Here is a 22,282-nt window from a genome sequence, read left to right as displayed (position 1 = left end):
CTTTTACGTGGTTTTTGTTCCTTGCAGATTTGTAAACTTAATTCCGCGGGGGATGTACATAAATTCTTCATTTTGTGGTATTATAATAAATTGCTTTTGTACCTCGTTGTTTAGACGTCTGTTGTATTCACAGATACCCTGAATAAAAAACAAAAGTGTAAATAATTATTGTTGTATCCAAGTATTTTTCTTATCAAGGAGATTTTCCAAAGCTGAATTCGCAATTTTTTGGTGTCATTTGCGCTAATTGGGTGTCATTTGCACAATTTGAAATTAAATCACCTTGTTTACGCAATGTGAATTTTTTTTTTTTTAAAGGGGGGAGTTATTTCAGAAAAGGGCAGGTAAGAGGCTGGGCTTTAACAGCACCAAAAAAAAAACAAAAAAAAAAACATTTTTTTTTTTTTTTACCTTGCGCCAAAAATGTTTTGCCATCAACAATAACATCTAAAAGATGGTTAAGAGAGTGTACGATGTGTTAGATTTTTAAACAGTGACAACGTTTTTAAATAATTCCCCCAAATATTGCCATCCATTGGCCGAGCACTTTCCCTGCAGCGGCCACTACAGAGGAAGTGCGGTATTACAAGTGGCCATTGGATGGTTGTCCATAAAATTTGCAGAATAATAAAAAAAATAAAAAAAAATAAATCCCGAGTGAGACCCCCCCCTCCACCCCTCTATAACATCTATATGCCCTAATAGGTCATAAGCAATTGGGAAGTTAAAAGGAAAGCGACATCAGAAATTTTTCTTTACTAAATAAAAAAGATCACCAAAATTCTTTAATTTAATTATAAAGTAATTATGAAATCTTGCAGTTTTAATACTGACCACTAGGCCTTAAAGGGGTACTCCACTGTCCTAGCGTCACGGCCACGCCCCCTCAATGCAAGTCTATGGGAGGGGGCGTCACGCCCCCTCCCAAAGACTTGCATTGAGGGGGCGTGGCATCACGTCAGGAGGGGCATGGTAGTGACGCCACGACCCCCGCACCCTGCGTTCGGAACATTTTGCGAACGCTGGGGCAACAAAGCAAAGGCTGCCTGTTGTGTCTGTGCTGATAAGGAGGAGGCTGCTGGAAAGTGATCTGTACATCATCAATGCTATAAGGGACACCAGTAGAAGCTCATAGGCCTATAAGGTATAATATAATACAATATAATGCAATACAGATGTATTATAGGAGTAATAATATATAATTACTTACAGAGGAATGCATGTTTATGTCCCATAGTGGAAAAACATTAATAAAGCTTTAGGTTAATAATAATAAAAAAACAAAATAAAACAATCAAATAAAAAATATAGAAAAATAACATCCTTAAAGAGTACCTCTCATGATCTTGTTCAATTTTATAAACCTCCCAGTTCGCTGCCCCAATCATGATAATCCCCCCCTGCCTTTATTTTTATATTTTTATTACCTTGATATTGTTCTGTATTTTATGCTCAGTCAGATTCACAGAATGGGAAGGGGCGTTCCCCAGCAGGCGTGACATCATTTGAAGCCATACAGGGGAGAAGTTCCTCCCTCACACTGCTATACACAGCCCAGAGCAGTTCAGTGTGTGATGAGCTATGATTGGCTAAGGCTGCACACACACCCACTCAGCACTCCAGACTGGATTTCCTGATTTTGGACTTCTGCCAGGCCAGCAGCAGTCCAAAGTCTGTGCAAGGGATGGTGGGAAATGTGCTCTGGACAAGTAGGGAGACACCTAGTGGCAGTTTTTTTTTTAAACACATAAAACAAAGAAAACTTTTTTTTTTTTTTTTAAACAAAGTACATTACAAATATGTTTTATTTACCATAAGGAGTGCAATAGCAGAAATTAGTTTTAATGAGAGTGCCCATTTAAGTCATAAAACTTTTGACATGTGCCTTGGACATGTCAAAAGTTTCTGTTTGTTGCAGGCTCAATGCACAACAGTTTTAAAACACTTTTTTTTTATAGGTCTATGATACATCAAAAATGTTGTTTATTTACAATGGCAGGTTCACTTTAAAAAAAAAAAAAAAAAAAACGGGTGCCTGAGGAAGCGGGTGACCATGAAACGCGTTGCATTGTGGGAAATAAATCCTTTTAACTTCTTATCTGGTCTCTGCGCTTCCTTTGATCCCGCTCTGCTACCTGGAGATTGCTTGTTTTTATCAAGGTTCACTTTAAGGCTCCCAGAATTTGGTGGCCATTTTTATTTTTAAAATGGGTTTTCATTTCACAAAACTAATACAAACATAAACAAGAGGAGGGGTTATAGAGCAGCCTGCAGTGACTGGATGAAGAGACAGCACAGCGGACTCAGGGAGGAAGCAAATGCATAATGGGGTGAAGGTGGGCTCAGTGCTTGCCTCAGACACACCCCTTCCTGTGCAGTGGATGTCAGAACAAGTGAGCAGCAGAACAGAGAGATTTGTGAGCCAAATACAGAAGCTAGACATTAAAAAAGACACGTAAAGCATCTGCATGACCTAGTGAATAATATATAGAAGCATTACATTTTTTTGTGATATGTCGGGCACAATAACATCCAAAGTAGCTGTGCAGCTTCATGAAGTAATTCCTTCATGCTGAAATATAAGCGGCCGTCATAGGACTAATGGAAAAAGAAAGAAAAGTACAATTAAATATTGACATCCAATGGAAAATTTTGGAACAAATTTCCCTTCCTTCCTGCATCATTAGATCCATTGCGATTCTTGACGAAAAACAACAGACAGGAGCCTGGATCAGCCAATCACTCGTGTCGATGTATCCATAAAAATGTTCCCATGCATTTGCTTTTTGTGTAGCTGTATTCCACAATAAGTCAGGCTTCTCCCTTTCGATACAGAATCTGTCATGAGGAAAGTTTCCGTAGTCGTGCAAAAAAAAAATAAAATAAAATAAAATAAAAAAAAAAAAGAGAAGGAAGGAAACGATTTCACAAAAGTTAAAACACTTGAAAAATGGTTTAATGTTTACAACAGAAATGACCTGTACAGTTACAGTAAGTTTATTTTATATATAAAAAATTACAGCAGACAAATGTAACAACAAAAATCTACCATTTATCCTGATTCACTGTAGTCTACGTGATCTTCCAAGGTTTTGGGCCACTCTTGTGGTCAGTTTTTGTAAAAAAAAAACAAAAAATACTAGGTGTATTTTTTTTCATTATTATTATTACTATTTCATAATAGTTTTTTTTAAAGAGACAGTTGCCTGGTTGAATCTGTGAAAAAGAAAGTTCACAATTTGGTCAGTACTGCTATGTACATCACGACAGGTTAGTGTGTGACCGCACGACTCTTCCATTTAGTATTGGTAAAAAAAAAAAAAAAAATACAACAGAACGGATGATCCATAAATCTCCCAAAAAAAATTATTGGTATAGACACTTAGCGTTAGAATACATGACAAATACCTGCAGTTTGATAGGCAGGCTATAAATAAACCAGGAGAACATTAAAAACAAACAAAAAAAAAACCTAAAAATACACAAAAAAAAATCTGTCTCTTGAAAACAAAAACAAACCTAAAAAAAATTCCCAGAAGATGGATACTGTAATCAGTGTAAAATGCCACCGGAAGCGGGTACATAGATGACGTTCTCCTTATTGAATAATTATGTACACATTTAGAACTTTTAGTAATTTTTTTTTTATTATTTTTTTCCTTTAATATGAACATCTAGGCAGTGAAAACTGTTATGTTAATACATACACAGACACACCCAAAACATACAAAAATACTATTATCTCAAACTACTAAGAGTAAGACGGTCAGTTAATCTCCATGCTATGACTTCTTAAGAGCATTACACTGAAACAAACGAGAATTCAACAACAACTTTTTGAATTTTCTTTTTTAGCTTTTTTTTTTTTTCTTAGTTTTTTCTTATTTTTTTATTTTTATTTTTTTTTAATATCCCAGAAATATATCAAAATATACATCTAAGCTTTGGAATTACTGAGGTTAGACTAATGCAAGTGCTGGGTCATAGTACTTAATACACAAGTCTAAGGTTCTGCGGGAAAGAAGTTTTCTTTGGTATCTGCATCAGGCTAATATCATTAACATTTGGATTTTTTGTTTTCGCTTTGGGATAGAGCTTGTATGACCCTACGACCAAACACCCCGTAGTCAACGAGAGAATAAAAACATCCATGTAAAAAGTTCCTTCATTTGCGACCACCACCCCCTCCCCCCAAAAAAAGTTTTTTTTGTTTGTTTTTCTTTAAAAAGTCACAGGCATCTACCTAGCCTAGCACACAAAAAAATTGAGAAATACAATGCATAGTTGCACATGGTGCCGAGAAGAAAGCTAAAAAAAAAAAAAAAAACAACAACAAACTTTGTGATTCAGATATGATTCCTGTTTCGTCGTGTCCGAGGACAAAAAGAAAGTTATTCCTAGTAGTCGTAGAAGATGATGGTAGATGTTAAAAAAAAAAAAAAAAATTAAAAAATTATGAAAAAGAAGTGCACCTCAGCGTGTATTCGTCAACATCACCCAGCCCATGACGGGTTAGACCCACCAGGATGGAGAAGCCTTGGCATATGCATTGCTCTTTTGGGATCCAAGACGCTTCAGCCCTGGAAGGTTGACCAAACCCCATCAGAGCGGCCAATAATGTACCAATTTTATCTTCAGTACCCAGGGTGTTCTGCCAAGAGAACGTGGCGCCAGGAGAACAAAGTACCAGGAAATTTGCCAGACGGTACCAAATAGCAAAATTATGTATGTTCTTGGTACTATGGCCAAGAGTCCTTAGTGCTTTGTCTCCAAAAGAAAAAATTGCCTCCCCCGTGAACTGAAAACATAGTTATCTTTCCAACAGTTTTTCTTTTTGTTTTTTTTGGTTTGTTTTTGAGTTCATACAATCATAGAGAAATCTTTGGTTTGGCTGGAAAAATTGAAAAACAGTTAGCAAAACAAGACAAAGAAACAGACCCCCTCATCCCCCCCTTTTTAAGAGCAGCACAGTGACGTGGCAAGAAAAACAGAGGGATACAGGAAATTGCTACATTCTCGTGACTCTTTACCACCAGATGTTAAGACGAGATTGTCCACAAACAAAAAAAATTAAATAAAAAAAAAAGTTTTGCATTTTTGTTTTTTTTTACCGTATTTTTGGTTAAGCTTGAGAAATATAAACCAGTGTAAGAACGAAAACAAAAAAAACGGTTTTGTCAAGTCTCGATAAAATGTAACTAAGCGGACCGCGATATGTCTTGCGTCATAAGTATTACGTATCGGGTAGGTAAAGAAAGGCAACAGAATTCCACCGCCATATATCGTACACATCCCTGTCTTGATAAAGCTAGAAATACCGATTCTGTCCAAACATGTCATAGGCTTTGGAAAAAGTTTAGGACTGATGATGTCACCTTCTACCCCGCCCTCCCTTCCTCCCTGTAACAATACCGCTCACATGTTGCTACAAGCCAAAACAAAAAAATGGTCAACTCTGTAGGGTTTTCTAGACATAGTTAAAGCAAAGTTCTAAAATGAGGTATACAACAGCCCCTGTACCTATAATGGAGAGGATCCTCCCAAAAAACACTCAATTAGGCTTTGCTGCCGAAAGAAGGAAAGGAAAAAAAAAAAAGAAAAAAAAGGAAAAATAAATGAAAATAAAATTCCAAAAAACAAACAAAACAAAAATGCGAAAAACAACACTATGAAAAAAAATCTAAAATCGGTACAAAACGGAAATGACTCAACAAAAGGTAACAAATGAGCAGTGTAAAGAGTGAATGGCCATGCCAATTTTTTTTCCATCCTTTCTTTGCACAATTCAGCAAAACTTGTGCAGAGGGAAAGTCGGCCAGTTGCACATAGCAACCAATCAGATTTCTTCTTTCATTTTTGAAAATACCTGTAAAAAATATGGGCAACTAGTAAATTTTTCCTTCGCACAGGTCTTGAAGAATCTCCCCCACTATGTTTCCCCATAACCTGGACATTCGTCCCTTCATAGATGTTGAGAATTTATTAGAAATCATAGTCACGCGTAGATCGAGCTCTTTTGTCAAGTCCGTCATGAATTATTACCACTAACAGCACGTTTGCAATGCAAACATGTTAATAAAGCTTTTAAGTTAATAAAAAAAAAAAGTTAAAAAAGTTAAAAAAAAATAATAATAATTGCTTTCTAAATCGGTCTCAATGGTCATTTTTTGGCTAAAATATTGCTGCTGGCGGTAAATTGCCAACCAAATGCTATGCGCCAAAGGTCCATCCTTGTCTCTCTCGGACTCTTGCTTAATAAATATTTCTATATGTAAAAAAAGAAAACAAAATAAGAATAAAAAAAAGGCTGTTGGAGTGTTTTGTTTTTCGAAAAAGTTAATTATTTTATGTAGCAAAAAAACAAAAACAAAAAAAAAACAACAAAAACTCTCTCTATATATATCTATAGCTTTAGTTGTCAGGTAGCCCCACAATTTGAGATTTGGTCTTAAGCAATTTTTTTTTTTATATATATATACACAAAGAGCAACTGACAACACAATATAAAAAAAAAAAATAAAAGAATAAAATAAAAAATAAAAGAGACATTACACACAGGAGAACAATTACACAATCTTTGGAATTGCAGTTCCTGAAGGAAATATTGAAGGTTTGGAAACGACACGATTAGAATATAAAGACTCTTGACTTGCACACATCTTTGCAGTATTTTTCAGTGTATTGAGGCAACCACGGTGTCTACCGAAGACCGAACCCTCCGATACCAGCTAGATCCACCGACAAAGTGGTCATTTTTATTTATTTATTTTTGGTAATATATAAGCCCCTAACATATTCACAACTGGCCATCCTGAAGGTCTTCTATTGGCAGAGCGAGACCCGGCACTGGCCGAGGGTCGGCAGGTAGACACGTGGGTTCTGGAGAGACATTACCTCCGTACCTCCAGACGTATACATTACACACTCACGATACAACACACAATACAAACAACCAGCCCGTAGAAGGACTCTGTATCTCACAGTATTTGGATTCTTGGCGACATACAGGTCAGGTGCAATGGAGGAGAACCGGGTTTACTTCCCTTCAACATTTTTTAAGTATTTTTTTTTTTGGTAAAGATAGGCTTAGTAGCTGTACTATTACACAAGAGAAGTCTTTCCCTTCCTATCGACTCCGCTCTCAAAACATTTTATCCTAAAACGATACACAGGGGGGGGTGTTTCAAAAAACAAGGAACCTCTTATATTTTTACTTTCCCAGTTAGACTATACAATGCATCACCTATACTTCTGTAACCGCTAACAAAAAATTCTTCCAGAAACCTACGATAAGAAATAGGTGGGTCAAAAAAATTATTAAAAAAGGGGGAGGTGTCAGGATGAGGATAGGGGGGGGGGGAATGGGGAGGAGCTAATCTGTTCTCCTGAACAACACCGGACACACCCCTATCGCCCTAATAAGAGCATTGCATTGCACAGAGCTGACGGCTGGATCGGACAAAGCTTTGGCAAAAGCATCTGTATAAAATATACCCTCCCATATCACAATGCCGGTTCCCTTAACCCAACCACTTGGTATATATATTCTCTAAAAAAAAATAATAATTAAAAACGCAAATAGGAAACAAAAAGGAAAACCATACAATTAAGTTAGATATGAGAATGACATTAATATTATTATAATTATTTTTTTCTTTCTCCAGAATTTCTGAGCCCGTCTTTGTCAAAGCCGAGATGAGTTGAGGTATATTTTTTTGTTTTTCATTAGGAGGCCAGAAACTAGTCTGGACAATGCAGGAGCTGCCATGAGAACAAAGAGGACGTAAAAAGGGAATAACTTAAAGGTGATTGACTACAGAGGAGGGTTTGGTTTTGGGAGATGGAAAAAGGGGGGGGGGGGGGTCGTAGTCCCCACTGGCACCACCTTGGATTTTGGAGACTTTTTGGATTGAATAATATGATGAAATGTTATTTGATGGTTTAACAGTGTCGTAGGTTTCTGTCAAGCCCACGGTGGATGACTCTAGTCAGTGACAGTGCATTAGGCTTTGTAGAAGCCTTTTTTAGATGAGAGCCCAAGTCATCGGAATTAAAGCTATTTCAGTATCTGATGGCCCCGAGAAATGGCGGTGTTGAAAAATGGACAATCCTCAAAATTGTACCCGAACAAGCAAATCTATAATCTCACTGAGTAGTGGGGCCAGATAGAAAATTGAGGATTCAAGTGGAGCATCAATAATCCTTTGGTTTAGAATGATTGAAAAATGGATGGCAAAGATGGACGTTAAAATGAGAATTTCTGATACTAGTTGGTCACTCTTACCTTATTCTGAGGGTCCCAAATATCTACAAGACCCTATCATACTGATTATTTTACTATAGCTGACCTGATTGGAGACCATGGCCGTCTCTTGTCAGCTAAGGGTAAGAAATAACTCCCAAACTCTTCCTGTCGATCCAACTCCACTGTCATTTTACTACCTCAGCTAGAGTCCAAGGTGGTCCCTGGACAGCTAAGCTTCAGGAGAACCTCCAAGACCCTACAAGAAGATTTAACCATGCTGGTGCTGATTTAAGTGGCCTTTTCAAGAGACCAATGTGGTCCCATGTCAACTAAGGTTCAGGAGATGCTCCAAAGCCATTCTTACTGCTATTACTTCACTAAAGAGGCACCGACTGAGGGCCATGGCGGTCTACCTTCAACTAAGATTCAGGAGAATCTCCAAAACTGTCTTTCACTGCTATTATCTCATTATAAAAGAAAGTTCAGGAAAATCTTAAAAACATAATCTTATTGCTATTACCCTACTTAAGAGTCTGTAGACCATGGCGGTACCTCGCCAATGAAGGTTTAAGAGCTCTCCAAAATTATCTGTACTACAGAGGTCCTGTCTGGAGACCATGGCGCTCCCTCAGCAACTAAGGTTTAAGAGTACTCCAAAATTATCTGTACTACAGAGGTCCTGTCTGGAGACCATGGCGGTCCTTCGGCAACTAAGGTTTAAGAGATCTCCAAAATTATCTGTGCTACAGAGGTCTGGCTGGAGACCATGGCGATCCTTCGGCAACTAAGGTTTAAGAGATCTCCAAAATTATCTGTGCTACAGAGGTCTGGCTGGAGACCATGGCGCTACCTTGGCAGCAGATCAATACTTCAGGAACCAACAAAGCTTGCAGGTGAGGAACACACAATCATGGTTGCTCAATCTATCAGAGTGCCAAGTCTAAACTGAGAATGCAAATATGATGATACCAGTGGGGATTACAATAATGTTAAGGAAGGGGTGGGTGGGGGTGGAAGAGGTGGTCAAACAGGACTCCAAAATTCTAGTATTTACACATGAAAAAAACCCATAAAATTAGAGTTTGCCTTAAACATAAAAAAAAAAAATGAATGAGAACAAAAAAAATTACAAAAGCAGCAACATTTATATAAAAAATTAAAACCCCCACCAAAAAACAAACAAAAAAACAAAACAAATTGTCAGTAGCATCTATCTTGTCACTCACTGCATCTGAACTGCACTTACACAAACTAGTCCATTAGTACAGCAGCTTGCTAGAAATTGACTTTGGTTCAAGCTTGGTTAACCGTCCTCTATTGCAGAAAGAGGGAAGCGCCACACCACCACCACACAAGGCGGCGTGCTTGGCTTTTCTCCAGCATCGGAGGGGTTAAAATATATTTTTAACAAAAAAACAAAAAAAAAAAATTAATATAAAAAACATACATACACACATACAAGGTTGAATGAAACGGGTTAGTTGACTGCTTGCAGTTCACTAGTCACGTTAGAGATGGAAAATTGCTATATATTTTAAGGAATACAGGGGGGGGGGGGGGGGGTAAAAAAAAACAAACAAAAAAAAGAAGGAGTTGAGGGAAGTTTTCTGCCCCTTTTTCATGATTTTCCCAACAACTTAGTGCACTGGGAGTCCACAGGGAAGGGTGGGGGTAACATCCTCTACACACGAGAGGAGGCAGCTGGACACGTACTCCGCCGTGTAGCATCATCTATAGTAGAACGTGGCTAGAAAACAGGCAGAAGACGACCCTGCCGAAAGGCGTAGTGTGAACTGCAGGGCAACGGATCCAGTCTGCGTTACCGTTCATTCAAAATTTTTTGGTTTTCTTAGGTCAGTAAACTATAGAAGGGAAATATATATAACAGAAAGAAAGATAATGGAGGACTTCCAGGCTGGCAGAGAGCGGCAGACAGACGCTCATCCCCGCACGCGCTGCCAAGCACCTGGTCCATGGATCATAACTTATTGACGTTTCTGCTGAGTGAGCTCAATCGCAGAGACACCAGGCCCTTATGATGTGTGCAAAGAGGCTCAACCACCCTCCCCGACACCCCCCCATTACCTCACCCCGGGAACAACAGAGCCAAACACTATAAAGCCAGCAACCTTTGTCACTCCAGCTGCTGCTTAAAATAAAAACTCCCGTCATTCTCCGCAACAAAGGGAGCCTCAAGGTTGCGAACGTTTTACCATTTCAAAGTCTGTTTTTTTTTTTTTGTAGTGTACTAGAAATGGCCATGAAATCTAAGAATAAAAACTCGATTTGGGATGGGGGGGGGGGGGGGGGGGGTTGCAGTTAGCGTCTAGGCCTGTACGCATATCTGTGATGACCTTGCTTTAGGAAATACTATAGGTTAAACCAGGTCGCCGTTGGCTGTCCGGGAAAGCTGGGAGTCGTAGTTTTGCAACAGCTGGAGGCACCCTGGTTGGGGAACTGGGTTAAACGGCACTTTGCACACATTTTACTGTGTAGCATAGCTGAGTTTGTCATTTTGCCTTTTTATAGGAGATATATATATATACATACCGTATATATATAACCTAAACAGGAGAATACAGCAGCACACTACTAGCACAAAGATACAGATAAAACATGAAATGCTATATTGCTACAATGAAAAATGGAGGCGCCTCGCTCACCATTTGGCCAAATAGTTTGGACCTAGGTGGGATGGTCCAAACTATTTGGCCAAATGGTGAGCGAAGCACCTCAATTTTTCATTTTTCATGGTAGCAATATAGCATTTCATGTTTTATCTGTATCTTTGTGCTAGCAGTGTGCTGCTGCATTCTCCTGTTTGTGTATATTTAGCCCAGCAGCGTGCACCTGTATGCCAGGTCCATGCAATAGTTTGGTATCTGTATGTGCTGGCCAACTTATTATACATATATATATATATATATATATATATATATATATATATATATATATACATACATATATGGTGTTGCATCAAATAGACCTCCGGCTTTCAAGGCATGATGGGAGTTGTAGTTTTGCAACAGCTGGAGAACCACAATTCCCATTATGCATAGGAGGAGTTGTAGTTTAGCAACAGCTGGAGAACCACAATTCCCATAATTCCCTAGGGGCATTGTGGTTTTGCAACAGCTGAACAGCCACAGGTTGGGGAACAATGACATACTCAAAGAGCAAATAAAAAAAGTCAGCTCTGCTATATCTGTATATGAGAATAGAGTTTGTCATTACACCTCGTAATTCTTTAAGTGTTCCCCAACCTGTCAAAGCATGATGGGTGTTGTAGTTTAGTAACAGCTGGAGAACCACGATTACCCATTTTGAATGGAGGGAGTTGTAGTTTAGCAACAGCTGGAGACACACGTACCATAACATGCATGGGAAAGTTGAAGCTGTGCAACAGCTAGAGAGCAAAAGGCTGTGAGGGCATGATGGGAGTTGTAGTTTTGCAACAGCTGGAGAGCCCGAAATAGGGGAACACTGCACTGGAGGATGAATGAATATTTTTGGCTTTAAAGGTACAAGTAAAATTGCAATGTTGCACCAGCTGTAAAACATAAGGGTTTGTTCACACTGCAGAACTGTAGCTGAATCTCCGCTCGTGGAATTCAGCGAGCGGAGATTCAGACTGGCAGCCGGCGGTGGTGGTAGGACCACGCGGCACTGCGCCCTCACCATTGACCAGTGCTCGCAGACTTCCGCACAAAGAATGAACATGTTCTTTCTTTGTGCGGAACAATTTCAGCAGCGGAATTGTCGGCCGCTGAAATTCCGCAGATGCGAACGTTCACTGTGCGGAATTTTACTCGCGGAATTCTGCAGTGTAAACATACCCTTATAGTTGCAGCTTTGAAACAGCAGGAGAGCCACAGGCTGGGGAACACTGCTATAGACCCAAAGAGCAAATGAAAAATTCAGCTTTGCTACATCTGTATGTCTACAGCCTATCAAAAGAGATGTTACCTACAGCTTAAAAGTCTTAGACATTTGACTCTCAAAAACATGCAATGGAAAAAAAAAAAAAATGTAAAATAGTTCAGTGTTCAGTAAAAGTTGCCGGAGGGTGGAGTTCAGCCAATAAGTTAAACGTTTCCTGCTGATCTGTACAGCTGGGACAAATCAACGCAGCCACTTCATTTTTACAGACGTGATCGACAATAATACTTGCGTCCTTGATCTCTAAGGCCAGAATCACACTACAGAATTACCGAGCGGAATTTCATTTTGAGTCCTACTGAGGGCAGAGTTTTCGCGGTGGACTTTCCACCCGGAAAAATTCCCTTCGAAAAATTCTGCCAGAACATTGAACCTGTTTAATGTTCTGGCGGATCTCCGCTCCGCAAACAATGCCTATTTCTATGGGGACGGCAAGGTCTGTGCTGTCCTAGTGCCGTCTGATTCAGTCAGCGCTGGTGGCATTTGGAATCTCTGGCCGGACAAAATCCTAAGTGTGAACCTGACCTAAAGGCTAAAATCAATCAATCACTTGCCGTTTTCACATCTGTCCCGCCGGTCCGGGCGCGGTCACCGGTGAGTCCCGTAGGTGTATCCATATTGCTGAACTCACATAAACCAAGCAAAATATAAGCCACCAGGACCCATCTGAAGTCTTTATGTCCATGGGGACCCCACTACCTAGAAAATAAGGGACCAAATAGAAAAAAAAAAAAAGGCAACCCCTCCCACCCAAAAAATTAAAAAACAACATCAGTAATACAGGCCTGCCTAAACTGTACCAGTTACGAAAAGGAACCCCCAACAATTTTGATATGACTATAAACACCTTGCATGACATAAAGGTCTGTACAACAGACCTGTACAAAATGATAATTACAAAAAAAAAAACAACATAATAAAAAGTAGATTCCGACTAAAGCAAATTCCCCTTTCCAATATCAGATCTTTTGTTGTTTTTTTTTACTTGTTTAAACAACCAACCTTAACTCGTCCATGAGACTGCTGGAAATGATAAGTAGTCCTTTCACTTTGTGATTTTTTTTTTCTTTTTTTTTTTAAACGTTTGTGATTTTTTTTGTAATTTTTTTTTCCTTTTTTCGTTTTTTACATTTTTGGTTAGAAAGTTTCTCTGATCAGTGGTTCTCCTGAAAAGAGATTGTTTATTATAAAATTAAGCAAAATGTCCATCTGTTATTTGTTCTTGACTTTTTTTTTTTTCCGCAACCCCACCCCCCCTCTTCTCCTTTGAATCTCTCCCGCGCTGTCCCGAGAGAGAACCGATGGTTATTCGCGTGGTTAAAGTCGATCACTAAAAGCAGGATGTGATCTCTTTGCCCCGGGGCTCACTGTGCTTTGGAGCCCGATGTGGTGGTAGAAGCTGGTCCGCTGGCAGTGGCCACTGTAAAGAGAGAGTTTTGGATGGAGTCGGTGACTGATGAGGAGGTGGCGTGAAGGCTCGTGATAGGCGTTACTGCCCCTCCGGAGGCGGCGGAGACCAAACTGACCGGGCTGCTGGTGAGCAGAGAGAGGTTCTGAGGGTTGAGGAACAAGGGTGCAGTCACAATGTTAGGAGTTCCCCCTGCGCTGGCAAATACCAAGTTTCCAGTAGCATCCAGTGATGTTATTGGAAGAGATCCACTAGATGCCAAAGCTACGGAAATAAATAAAAAAATTCTGGTTAGTATGACAGTAACAGCAAGTGCATGCTAAACGGATTATCTGTGCAAAAATTAGCATTTAAAAAAATGTATATTATAAATAAATATAATAATAAAAAATAAATAAAAAATAAATAAAAGAATTGTATGGATTAGTTTTTAAAAGTTTTCCGGATTAAAAATCAATGGTAAAATCTGCAGCAAAATCTACATCACGTTTTGTATAATTTTTTTAAAATCCATATATATATATATATATATATATATATATATATACATATATATATACACATACATACATACACACACACAGTGACCCCCCGACCTACGCTGGCCCCGACATACGATAATCTCATCATGCGATGGCCATCGCATGTTGAAGGCAGCATCACCATACGATGCTTTTGTATGTCGGGGCCATCGCATAAACGGCTATCCGACAGCGCAGACTGCTTCAGCTGCCACCGGATAGCCGTTTACGGTGCCCCGTGTGCTGCGGTGATGGTCTCTTACCTGTCCTCGGGGCTCCGGTGCGTCCTCTTCGGGATTCCCTGCATCACCGACGCTCTCCATCATCGTCATCACGTCACCGCGCACGCCGTCCCGTCATCCAATAGGAGCGGCGTGCGTAGTGACGTGATGGCGGTGATGGAGAGCGAGGATCCCGGGGAAGCAGAGACGTCCGGAGCATCGGGGACACCACGGGGACGCGGTGACAGCGATGGAGGGCGACATCCAGGGCAGCGTGACGGTCCGGAGCGGCGGGGATAGGCGAGTATAACTTCCTATTCCTTCCATTTTACGGATCCCTCAACATACGATGGTTTCAACAAACGATGGTTCATTTGGAACGGATTACCATCGTATGTTGAGGGACCACTGTGTATATATATATATATTATAATAAAATAAAATAATTTTACAATAAGGGCATGTTCACATAGGACTAAAATGCTGCAGATTTGTTCCAGACTTTTCCAAACAACAGGTAGGCCAAATCTGCAACAAACAAACAGCATTTAATGTACCTTCTTGCACAATATAACTCCCCTATTGAAGTAAATGGGGGAAATCTGTAAGAAATCTGATTTGTAACCACAACATAAATAGATATGATGCAGATTTTAAATGGAAGGTCAATTTCGGTATGGATTCCCTGCGGATATTTACTGTAGCTTCCTTTCTCATTCTATAAGCTGTGGATTTTCTGCACTCAAATGTGTAAACACGTTCTAAATAGAAAAAAATTAAAATCCTGTGCAGATTCATTTTGTATTAATCTTACAATGGCCGTGGTCTGTTTTTCTGATACAGAGCTCCAAACCCCCAGCGTAGACACAGTGATAAATTACAAAATTGTGTCTGCTGACAGTGACCCCTGGGGAGGGGGAGCTTAATGCACACAGATTTATCATGGAGTCTGATATAAAGACACTATATGCAGTAAACTTTTAGCGGCAGCTGCAGGATGTTCGAATTTTCTGTTTTAGGCTCCAGGTCTGTGCATGAGATCTGGAGCTCTGTATAGGGAAAAACAGACCACGTAGCCTTCATTGGGGGACACAGAGACCATTAGTATATGCTCTTGCCACTAGGAGGCGCTGACACTAGGAAATAAAAAGTCAGCTCCTCCCTGGCAGGATATACCCGCCCACTGGAAGTGAGGTAATCAGTTTTGTCACAAAGCAGTAGGAGAAGCCAACAAAGAGACAAGTCCGAAGGACCCTAGAAAGGAATCCCAGGGAAACACCCAAGAACCAGAAAAGATCATCCGGACAAGAATGAATGGGTGGGTGCTGTGTCCCCCAATGAAGGCTACGAGAAAGAGATTTTACGGTGAGGACAAAAAAATCTCCTTTTTCTCGGTCGCTCTTCATTGGGGGACACAGACACCATGGGACGTACCAAAGCAGTCCCTGGGGTGGGAAAGAACAACCATCAGAGGAAGGGAGTCAGTCCGGACACTGAATCCTAGTCGGCCGTAAGGCTCACGGACAAGACCCTGGGCCTGAAGGCAACCGATGTCTAGAACTGAGTGTCCGGCAGATCCCACCGTCCATGGAGATGGACTGGGATGCCGAGGAAGAGACCGTTTGTAGTAGAGACCAAAAACCAATAGGCCACACAGAGAGCCAAGAAGGGGGCGCATCGGAGACCCGATGGGCCGTAGCAAAGCTGGAAGGAGGTAGGAAACCAATTCCAGAAGCACAGAACCAGACAGAGGGAGAGCCCTGCGAGCAAACAAAAAAGCTGACCCAGAAAATAAGGCATGCTACAGCAATCTAGGAGAGTGTCAAATACAAGGAGACTAACCGGACTCTGACCCCAGCGGTCCGAATGGACCAGAGTACTCTGAAGCAACATCCTGCCAGGACGGGAACGGAGGGGGAGAAAAAGGGAACCCAGCTCGGACCCCTAGGTCCTGGGCACATGAAGGTAACCCAGAACACTGTTGGGTCAGTGAATAACAACTTACATTGAGAAAGGGAAGGATCAACACACCCTTCCAGGGAGATTGCACCAAGGGAGGAGGAGCGCAATGGCAGGACCCAAACAACAGACGGTGGCTATACCGGCTGTCACTGAGCCAAACACGAGTGCTACAGAACAGACTGTCGCCCCATCAGGCCCCCTGCCAGACCCGTGGAAACAAGATCACAGGAAGGCCTGAGGTACATCCCACTGAAAAGGAGAGGAGGAGGGCTCTAAACGTGCAGCGTGTCTATAGCATAAGTAGGGACACTGATATGGCTACCTCACGATAGTAGTGGAGTACCACAACTGCAGCCACGAAAAGAATCCAAATGTCCGGCAGTATGGAAAACAGGTGCAGCACCCAACAGCGTGTCACAACGATGCCCTTAGCAGACCAACGTTACACCTGTAGAAAGGGGAACAGAGTGCTGCTGTTGCTGCAACGGTCCATAGAACCAGCAGGAAACGCCCAAACCCCATCTCTCAATGGTGCAACACACCAGAACTGCAGTCGCAGACAAAGAGATGATGGATGCACGCGGTGCAGGAAACACGCAGACTGTGTCTGGCGTACAAATATAAAGGTCCAATGAACCCACAGAGTTAAGGAACCTCACATTTAAAATGAGTCACCGGACTGCTGCCGTAGGAGAGGCAGGAATAGGGAAGGTGACCTGGAGAATTAGAAAACCATGCGGACACAGTCCGGCTAATTGGCACAGGGACCGTGGACACACCAGATCCTGCACTCAGAACCACACACTGCAAGTGGGTTACCAGCCCTCAGCCGTGAGAGCGGCAGGCCTGTGGAGAGGGACCTGGGAAAGTAGGGAACTCTGCGAACCACTACGTGGTGCATTGTATAAAGCCCATGGAGCAACATGGGGTCACACACTCGGAACCACAGCATGGCAGTAGGTTACCTGAACTACACCACGGTGCGGGCCATGTATGGTAGGTGACTCGCCGTAGTAGGAACCCATGCAGACAACCGTCTGGCTGACTGGTATAGGATTCCTGAAGGCATGGGGTCACTCCTTCGAATCCTCCCACAGAAAGCGGGGTACTGGAGTGCGGCCGATCCGATGGGAGACCTGGTGGTGTACGAGACCATGCAGACGAATGCCTGGCTGACTGGCATCAGTCCAGTGTACCTGCAAGGACCCTCTACCAGATTTCTCCCACCAGTAGAGAGGTACGGGAAACCCCAGCTGTGCACAAGGCCGCCAGGAGGTGGGAGACCGACTGCAGCGAAAACCGTGCAGACAACAGTCTGGCTTAACAATTACACCTCCAGGTGCTGGTGAAAAGGGGACAACAGCCAGACAGGCAATTACTGTGCCCCTTTGTCCAATGGGGGAGGGCAGGGAGACCTAGGAGCCATGGGTACAGTCCCCGTCACCTTGGGAGATGTGGGGAGGCTGAGAAGCTGTCCGCTGGCTTACAAAGTAAGCTGCTGCAGCGAGGGAATATAAGTGAATGTCCCCGTCTGCAAAAGCAGGAGAGAGAGTGCATCAATTCCCCCCGTACAGAGATAATGGCCGCCGGCTTATAGTGTAGGCTGCGGCGGCTAGGGCAGTGGGGAAAGAGAAAGAAAGGCCCCGACTGACAGAAATCAGCCGCCGGCTTACAGTGTAAGCTGTGGCGGCGGAAACAGCGGGGAAGAAATGTCCCCAGCTACCAAGCGGGGGAGGAGGGCAGAGCGAAGTCCCAGCTTCCCAAGCACAGAGGTAATGGCCGCCGGCTTACAGTGTAAGCCGCTGTGGAAACAGCAGGGGAAAGGAAGAAATGTCCCCGGCTGCCGAAGCGGGGAGGAGGGCGCAGCTAAGTCCGACTCTCCCCGGGTCAAAGGCAGCAGCCACCAGCTTACAGTGTAAGCTGCGGCAGCGAAGATAGCGGGAAAATAAAACGCAATGTCCCCAGCTGCTGAGGAGGGGGTAGTGAGGGCGGTAGCTAAGACCCAACTCCCCCCGGCTCAGATATAATGGCCGCCAGCTTACTTAGTTACTGTGCCCCTTTGTCCCATGGGGGAGGGCAGGGAGACCTAGGAGCCATGGGTACAGTCCCCGTCACCTTGGGAGATGTGAGGAGGCTGAGAAGTACTCTAGTACCCGAGGTACTGCTCTAGCACTGGCTGTTGGCGAGAAGGGGTTAACGGTCCATACTCCCCCACCTGAAAACGGAAAATAAAAGGAATGAAAAAAAAACTAACTAAACATCCCTAACTATAAAACAAGAAAAAGACCAGGTCTGGAGAACTCCAGACCTGTGTCTGCCTCCTACTGACACTAGCTAAAACTGATTACATCACTTCCAGGGGGCGGGTATATCCTGCCAGGGAGGAGCCAACTTTTTTTTCCTAGTGTCAGCGCCTCCTAGTGGCAAGAGCATATACAGTCAGTATCTGTGCCCTCCAATGAAGAGCGACCGAGAAAAAATAATATCTCAGAGCTTGACTAGTCCCGGGCGCAATGTCGCCACTGCGGTCCTGTGACTCTAAAGATCCAACTGAAGAGATCAGATGGTTTTTTATTTTTTTTATTTAAGATGAGAGGATACTTATGACTGTGACACACAGGGGAGAAGATGAGGGGACAGTAATAACTAAAACAGGAAGAGATAAGAGGACAATAATTACTGACACACGGAATGATGGGGGACAGTAATGACTGCGACAGAGGGAGAGATGAGGGGACAGTAATAACTGACACACAGATGAGGAGACACTAATGACTGACACACAGGGAGAGATGAGGGGATAGTAATAACTGATACAGGGAATGATGAGGGGATAGTAATGACTGACACAAGAAGAGTGGAGAGGACACTAATTAATGACACACAGGTGAGAGGTAAGGGGACACTAATGACTGACACACAGGGGAGAGATTAGGGGACACTAGTGACTGACACACAGAGGAGAGATGAGGCGACACTAATGCCTGACACAAGGAATGATGAGAAGACAGTAATGACTGCGACACAAGGGAGAGATTAAGGGACAGTAATAACTGTGACACACAGATGAGGGGACACTAATGATTTACACACAGGGGAGAGATTAGGGGACACTAATGACTGACACAGGGGAGAGGTAAGGGGACACTAATGACCGACATAGGGGAGAGATGAGGGGGACGCTAATGACTGACACGGGAGAGATAAGGGGACACCAATGACTGACACACAGAGGAGAGATTAAGGGACACTAATAACTGACACACAGGGGAGAGATGAGGTGACACTAATGACTAACACAGGGAATGATGAGAAGACAGTAATGACTGCGACACAGGGGAGAGATTAAGGGACAGTAATAACTGTGACACAGATGAGGGGACACTAATGACTGACACATGCAGAGATGAGGGGACACTAATGACTGTGACAGCGAGAGATGAGGGAACACTAATGACTGATCATACGACTTCACATTGAGTAGTGAGATCACCTACCATGACGTGTGGCATCCTGTCTCCAACTTTTTTTTTTTTTTCTCGCCTACTAGATTCTTAAAATTTTTCAAGCCCTGGTCCATTTGCCATAAAGAATTAAATCAGCGCTAAATTTTGGACCAAATATGATACAGTAAAATCTCCCTTAGCAGACAACTCTGAATAGGGGGACACTGCCCAATAGCAGACAGTTTTAATTCCCCGGCAGAGTCCCAAAAGACTTCATGTATTTGCACCCTTCGAATAGGGGACATTCCCAATAGCAGACACGGACACACCCCAAAGGGGGCAAAACACTCCCAATAAGTAACAAAACACTCCCAATAGGGGACAACTAGGCTTATATGCCGGCCCTACCTTGTACACAGGGGCACCATCAGGGGGTACAGCCAATACCCCAGTAAGGGGCCAAGGCCCCCTCTGCAGCAGCCCCAGCACAGAAGCAGGAGACCAATGTTTAAACAGTCTCCTGCTTCTGTACGTCCGGCGGCCACATCATTCACCCCCCTCCTTCCCCGATTCCCCCGTGCCACATCATTTCTTCTTGATCCCCCCTGTGCTATTTCATTCCCCCTTAATTACCCGTAGGCAAATTCATCACCCCCCCTCTTCTTTACCACCCCCTGTGCCATTTTATCCCCCTGTGCCACTTCATAAAGAGGGGGGGTGATGAATTTACACAGAGGATAATAAAGAGGGAAAGAAATGGCTCGGGGGGTTATCAAGGGGAAATTACGGGGTACAGGGGGTAAAAGGGGGATCATTTGGCACAAGGCAGAGGGGGAATAAGGTGGCACAGGGGGAATAAGGTAGCACAGGGTATAAAGGGGGATGAAATGATACAGGGGATGGATAAGGGGAGATTAAACGTCACTGGGAGATTATACTGTAATATTGCTTTTTATCATGTTTTATAGGTAATTACTCTGCAGTGAGTACAGGACAATATTCCGTCATTTAGAAAGATTTTTGAGCCTCTTTTCCCAATAGGGGACATTTCTCAATAGAGGACACTTTTTTTATTCCCTGTAAGTGTCCGTTATTGGGAGATTTGGGGTGGGCCGAGCGGTCGCAAGTCACTGCAGGGACCGTCCGCATTCCGGTGGGGAGGGTGAGCCGGTCCGAGCCGTCCATCTTCACCGGGAGGCCCTCTTCTCGGCTCCAGGCCATCCCCAGACTAGTGACACTGCATTGACGCCGCCACACAGGGACGTCCGTGCGCAGCAGACATGTAACGTCAAGGGCGTCCCTGTGCAAGGATGTCTACTGCGCACGGACGTCCCTGAGAGTCGTCATCAATGCAGCGTCACTAGTCCGGGCACGGCCCGGAGAGGAGTAGAGGGCCTCCCGGTTAAGAAGGATGGCCTGGATCGGCACGCCCTCACCACCAGAATGCGGACAGTCCCTGCAGTGAATTACAACGGCCCGGCCCACCCTCCCCACATGGTCCCTACAGCTACTAGAGCAACAACTGGGGAGGTGAGAAGACAACGAAAGGGGGGTCTGGATGATGACAGGGGGGATGATGGATGATGACAGGGGGGATATGGACAGGGGGGATGATGGATGATGACAGGGGGGGGGGGGGGATGATGGATGATGACGGGGGAGTGGGGGGGGATGATGGATGATGATGGGGGGGATGATGTATTTTCCACCATAGGCTTATACTCCAGTCAATACATTTTCCTAGGTTTTTGGGGTGAAATTAGGGGCCTCGGCTTATACTCGAGTATATACGGTATGTGGAAATGGAAATGGTCTTCAGGACGACCCAATCAGTAAAATATACACTAAAAGGGACACAATAAAAACTGCACTGTTCATTGATAGACAGGTTTACTCTTATTATTACTATTATGGGTGCGGCCTCCGCTCTGCTTAATCCCTTCTAATCAGGTACTTTCGTATATAAACACATCTTTAGGATCAGGAGATCTGAGTTGCCCGACTGACCTTGTATTGTTGCCAGCGTGTTGTTACTCATCAGAGCGGGGCTGATAGCGCTGCCCAACGTCCCTGGATTGAGACTGAATAAGGCACCTCTGTGAACAAAAGACACAAAAACCACATCATTTATACATAAAGGAGGACAATGAAAAAAACTAAAGAAAGAAAATCCCCAATCCTTATACAAGGAGCCACACAAAGGGAGCGTGCCGCAGCATGTTATACGCCCGTAATATACATATGACGGCGAGCAGATGCTGCACGTTCAGGAAGTCACCCTGAGGTCAGGCACACGTCGTCCATTGTCTAAGCCAGCGTTTCCAAACCAATAAGCCTCCAGCTGTTGCCAAAGGTTGTCCAGGCATGCTGGGAGTTGTAGTTCTGCAACAGCTGGATGCAGACTGGTTAAAAAAAAAAAAACTGATCTAAGCCACCAAGTAGAAGGCAGGGGGGTTGGCGGGGCGCTGTTAGGTTTTTGGGCAATTGGGGACCCGATGAAACCCATCTGGTATTAGGGAAGGTAAAAAAATATAATAATA

General features: G+C 43.2%; 1 protein-coding gene across 1 annotated transcript in view; it reads right to left on the bottom strand.

Annotated features, from left to right (window-relative positions):
• Window positions 1-22,282, bottom strand: part of POU2F1 (POU class 2 homeobox 1) — a 218,896-nt gene that overhangs the window by 10,125 nt on the left and 186,489 nt on the right. The window contains 3 exon segments of the mRNA XM_056559889.1: window positions 1-138; window positions 13,187-13,856; window positions 21,750-21,838. Coding sequence (XP_056415864.1) covers window positions 13,549-13,856; window positions 21,750-21,838 — 397 coding nt within the window. The 3' untranslated portion in view covers window positions 1-138; window positions 13,187-13,548.

This window comes from Hyla sarda, chromosome 2 (assembly GCF_029499605.1).
Source record: "Hyla sarda isolate aHylSar1 chromosome 2, aHylSar1.hap1, whole genome shotgun sequence".
In the NCBI taxonomy this organism is placed as follows: Eukaryota; Metazoa; Chordata; class Amphibia; order Anura; family Hylidae; genus Hyla; species Hyla sarda.
The sequence above is the reverse complement of the archived record's forward strand: the minus strand, read 5'-3'. Positions and strand labels throughout refer to the sequence as shown.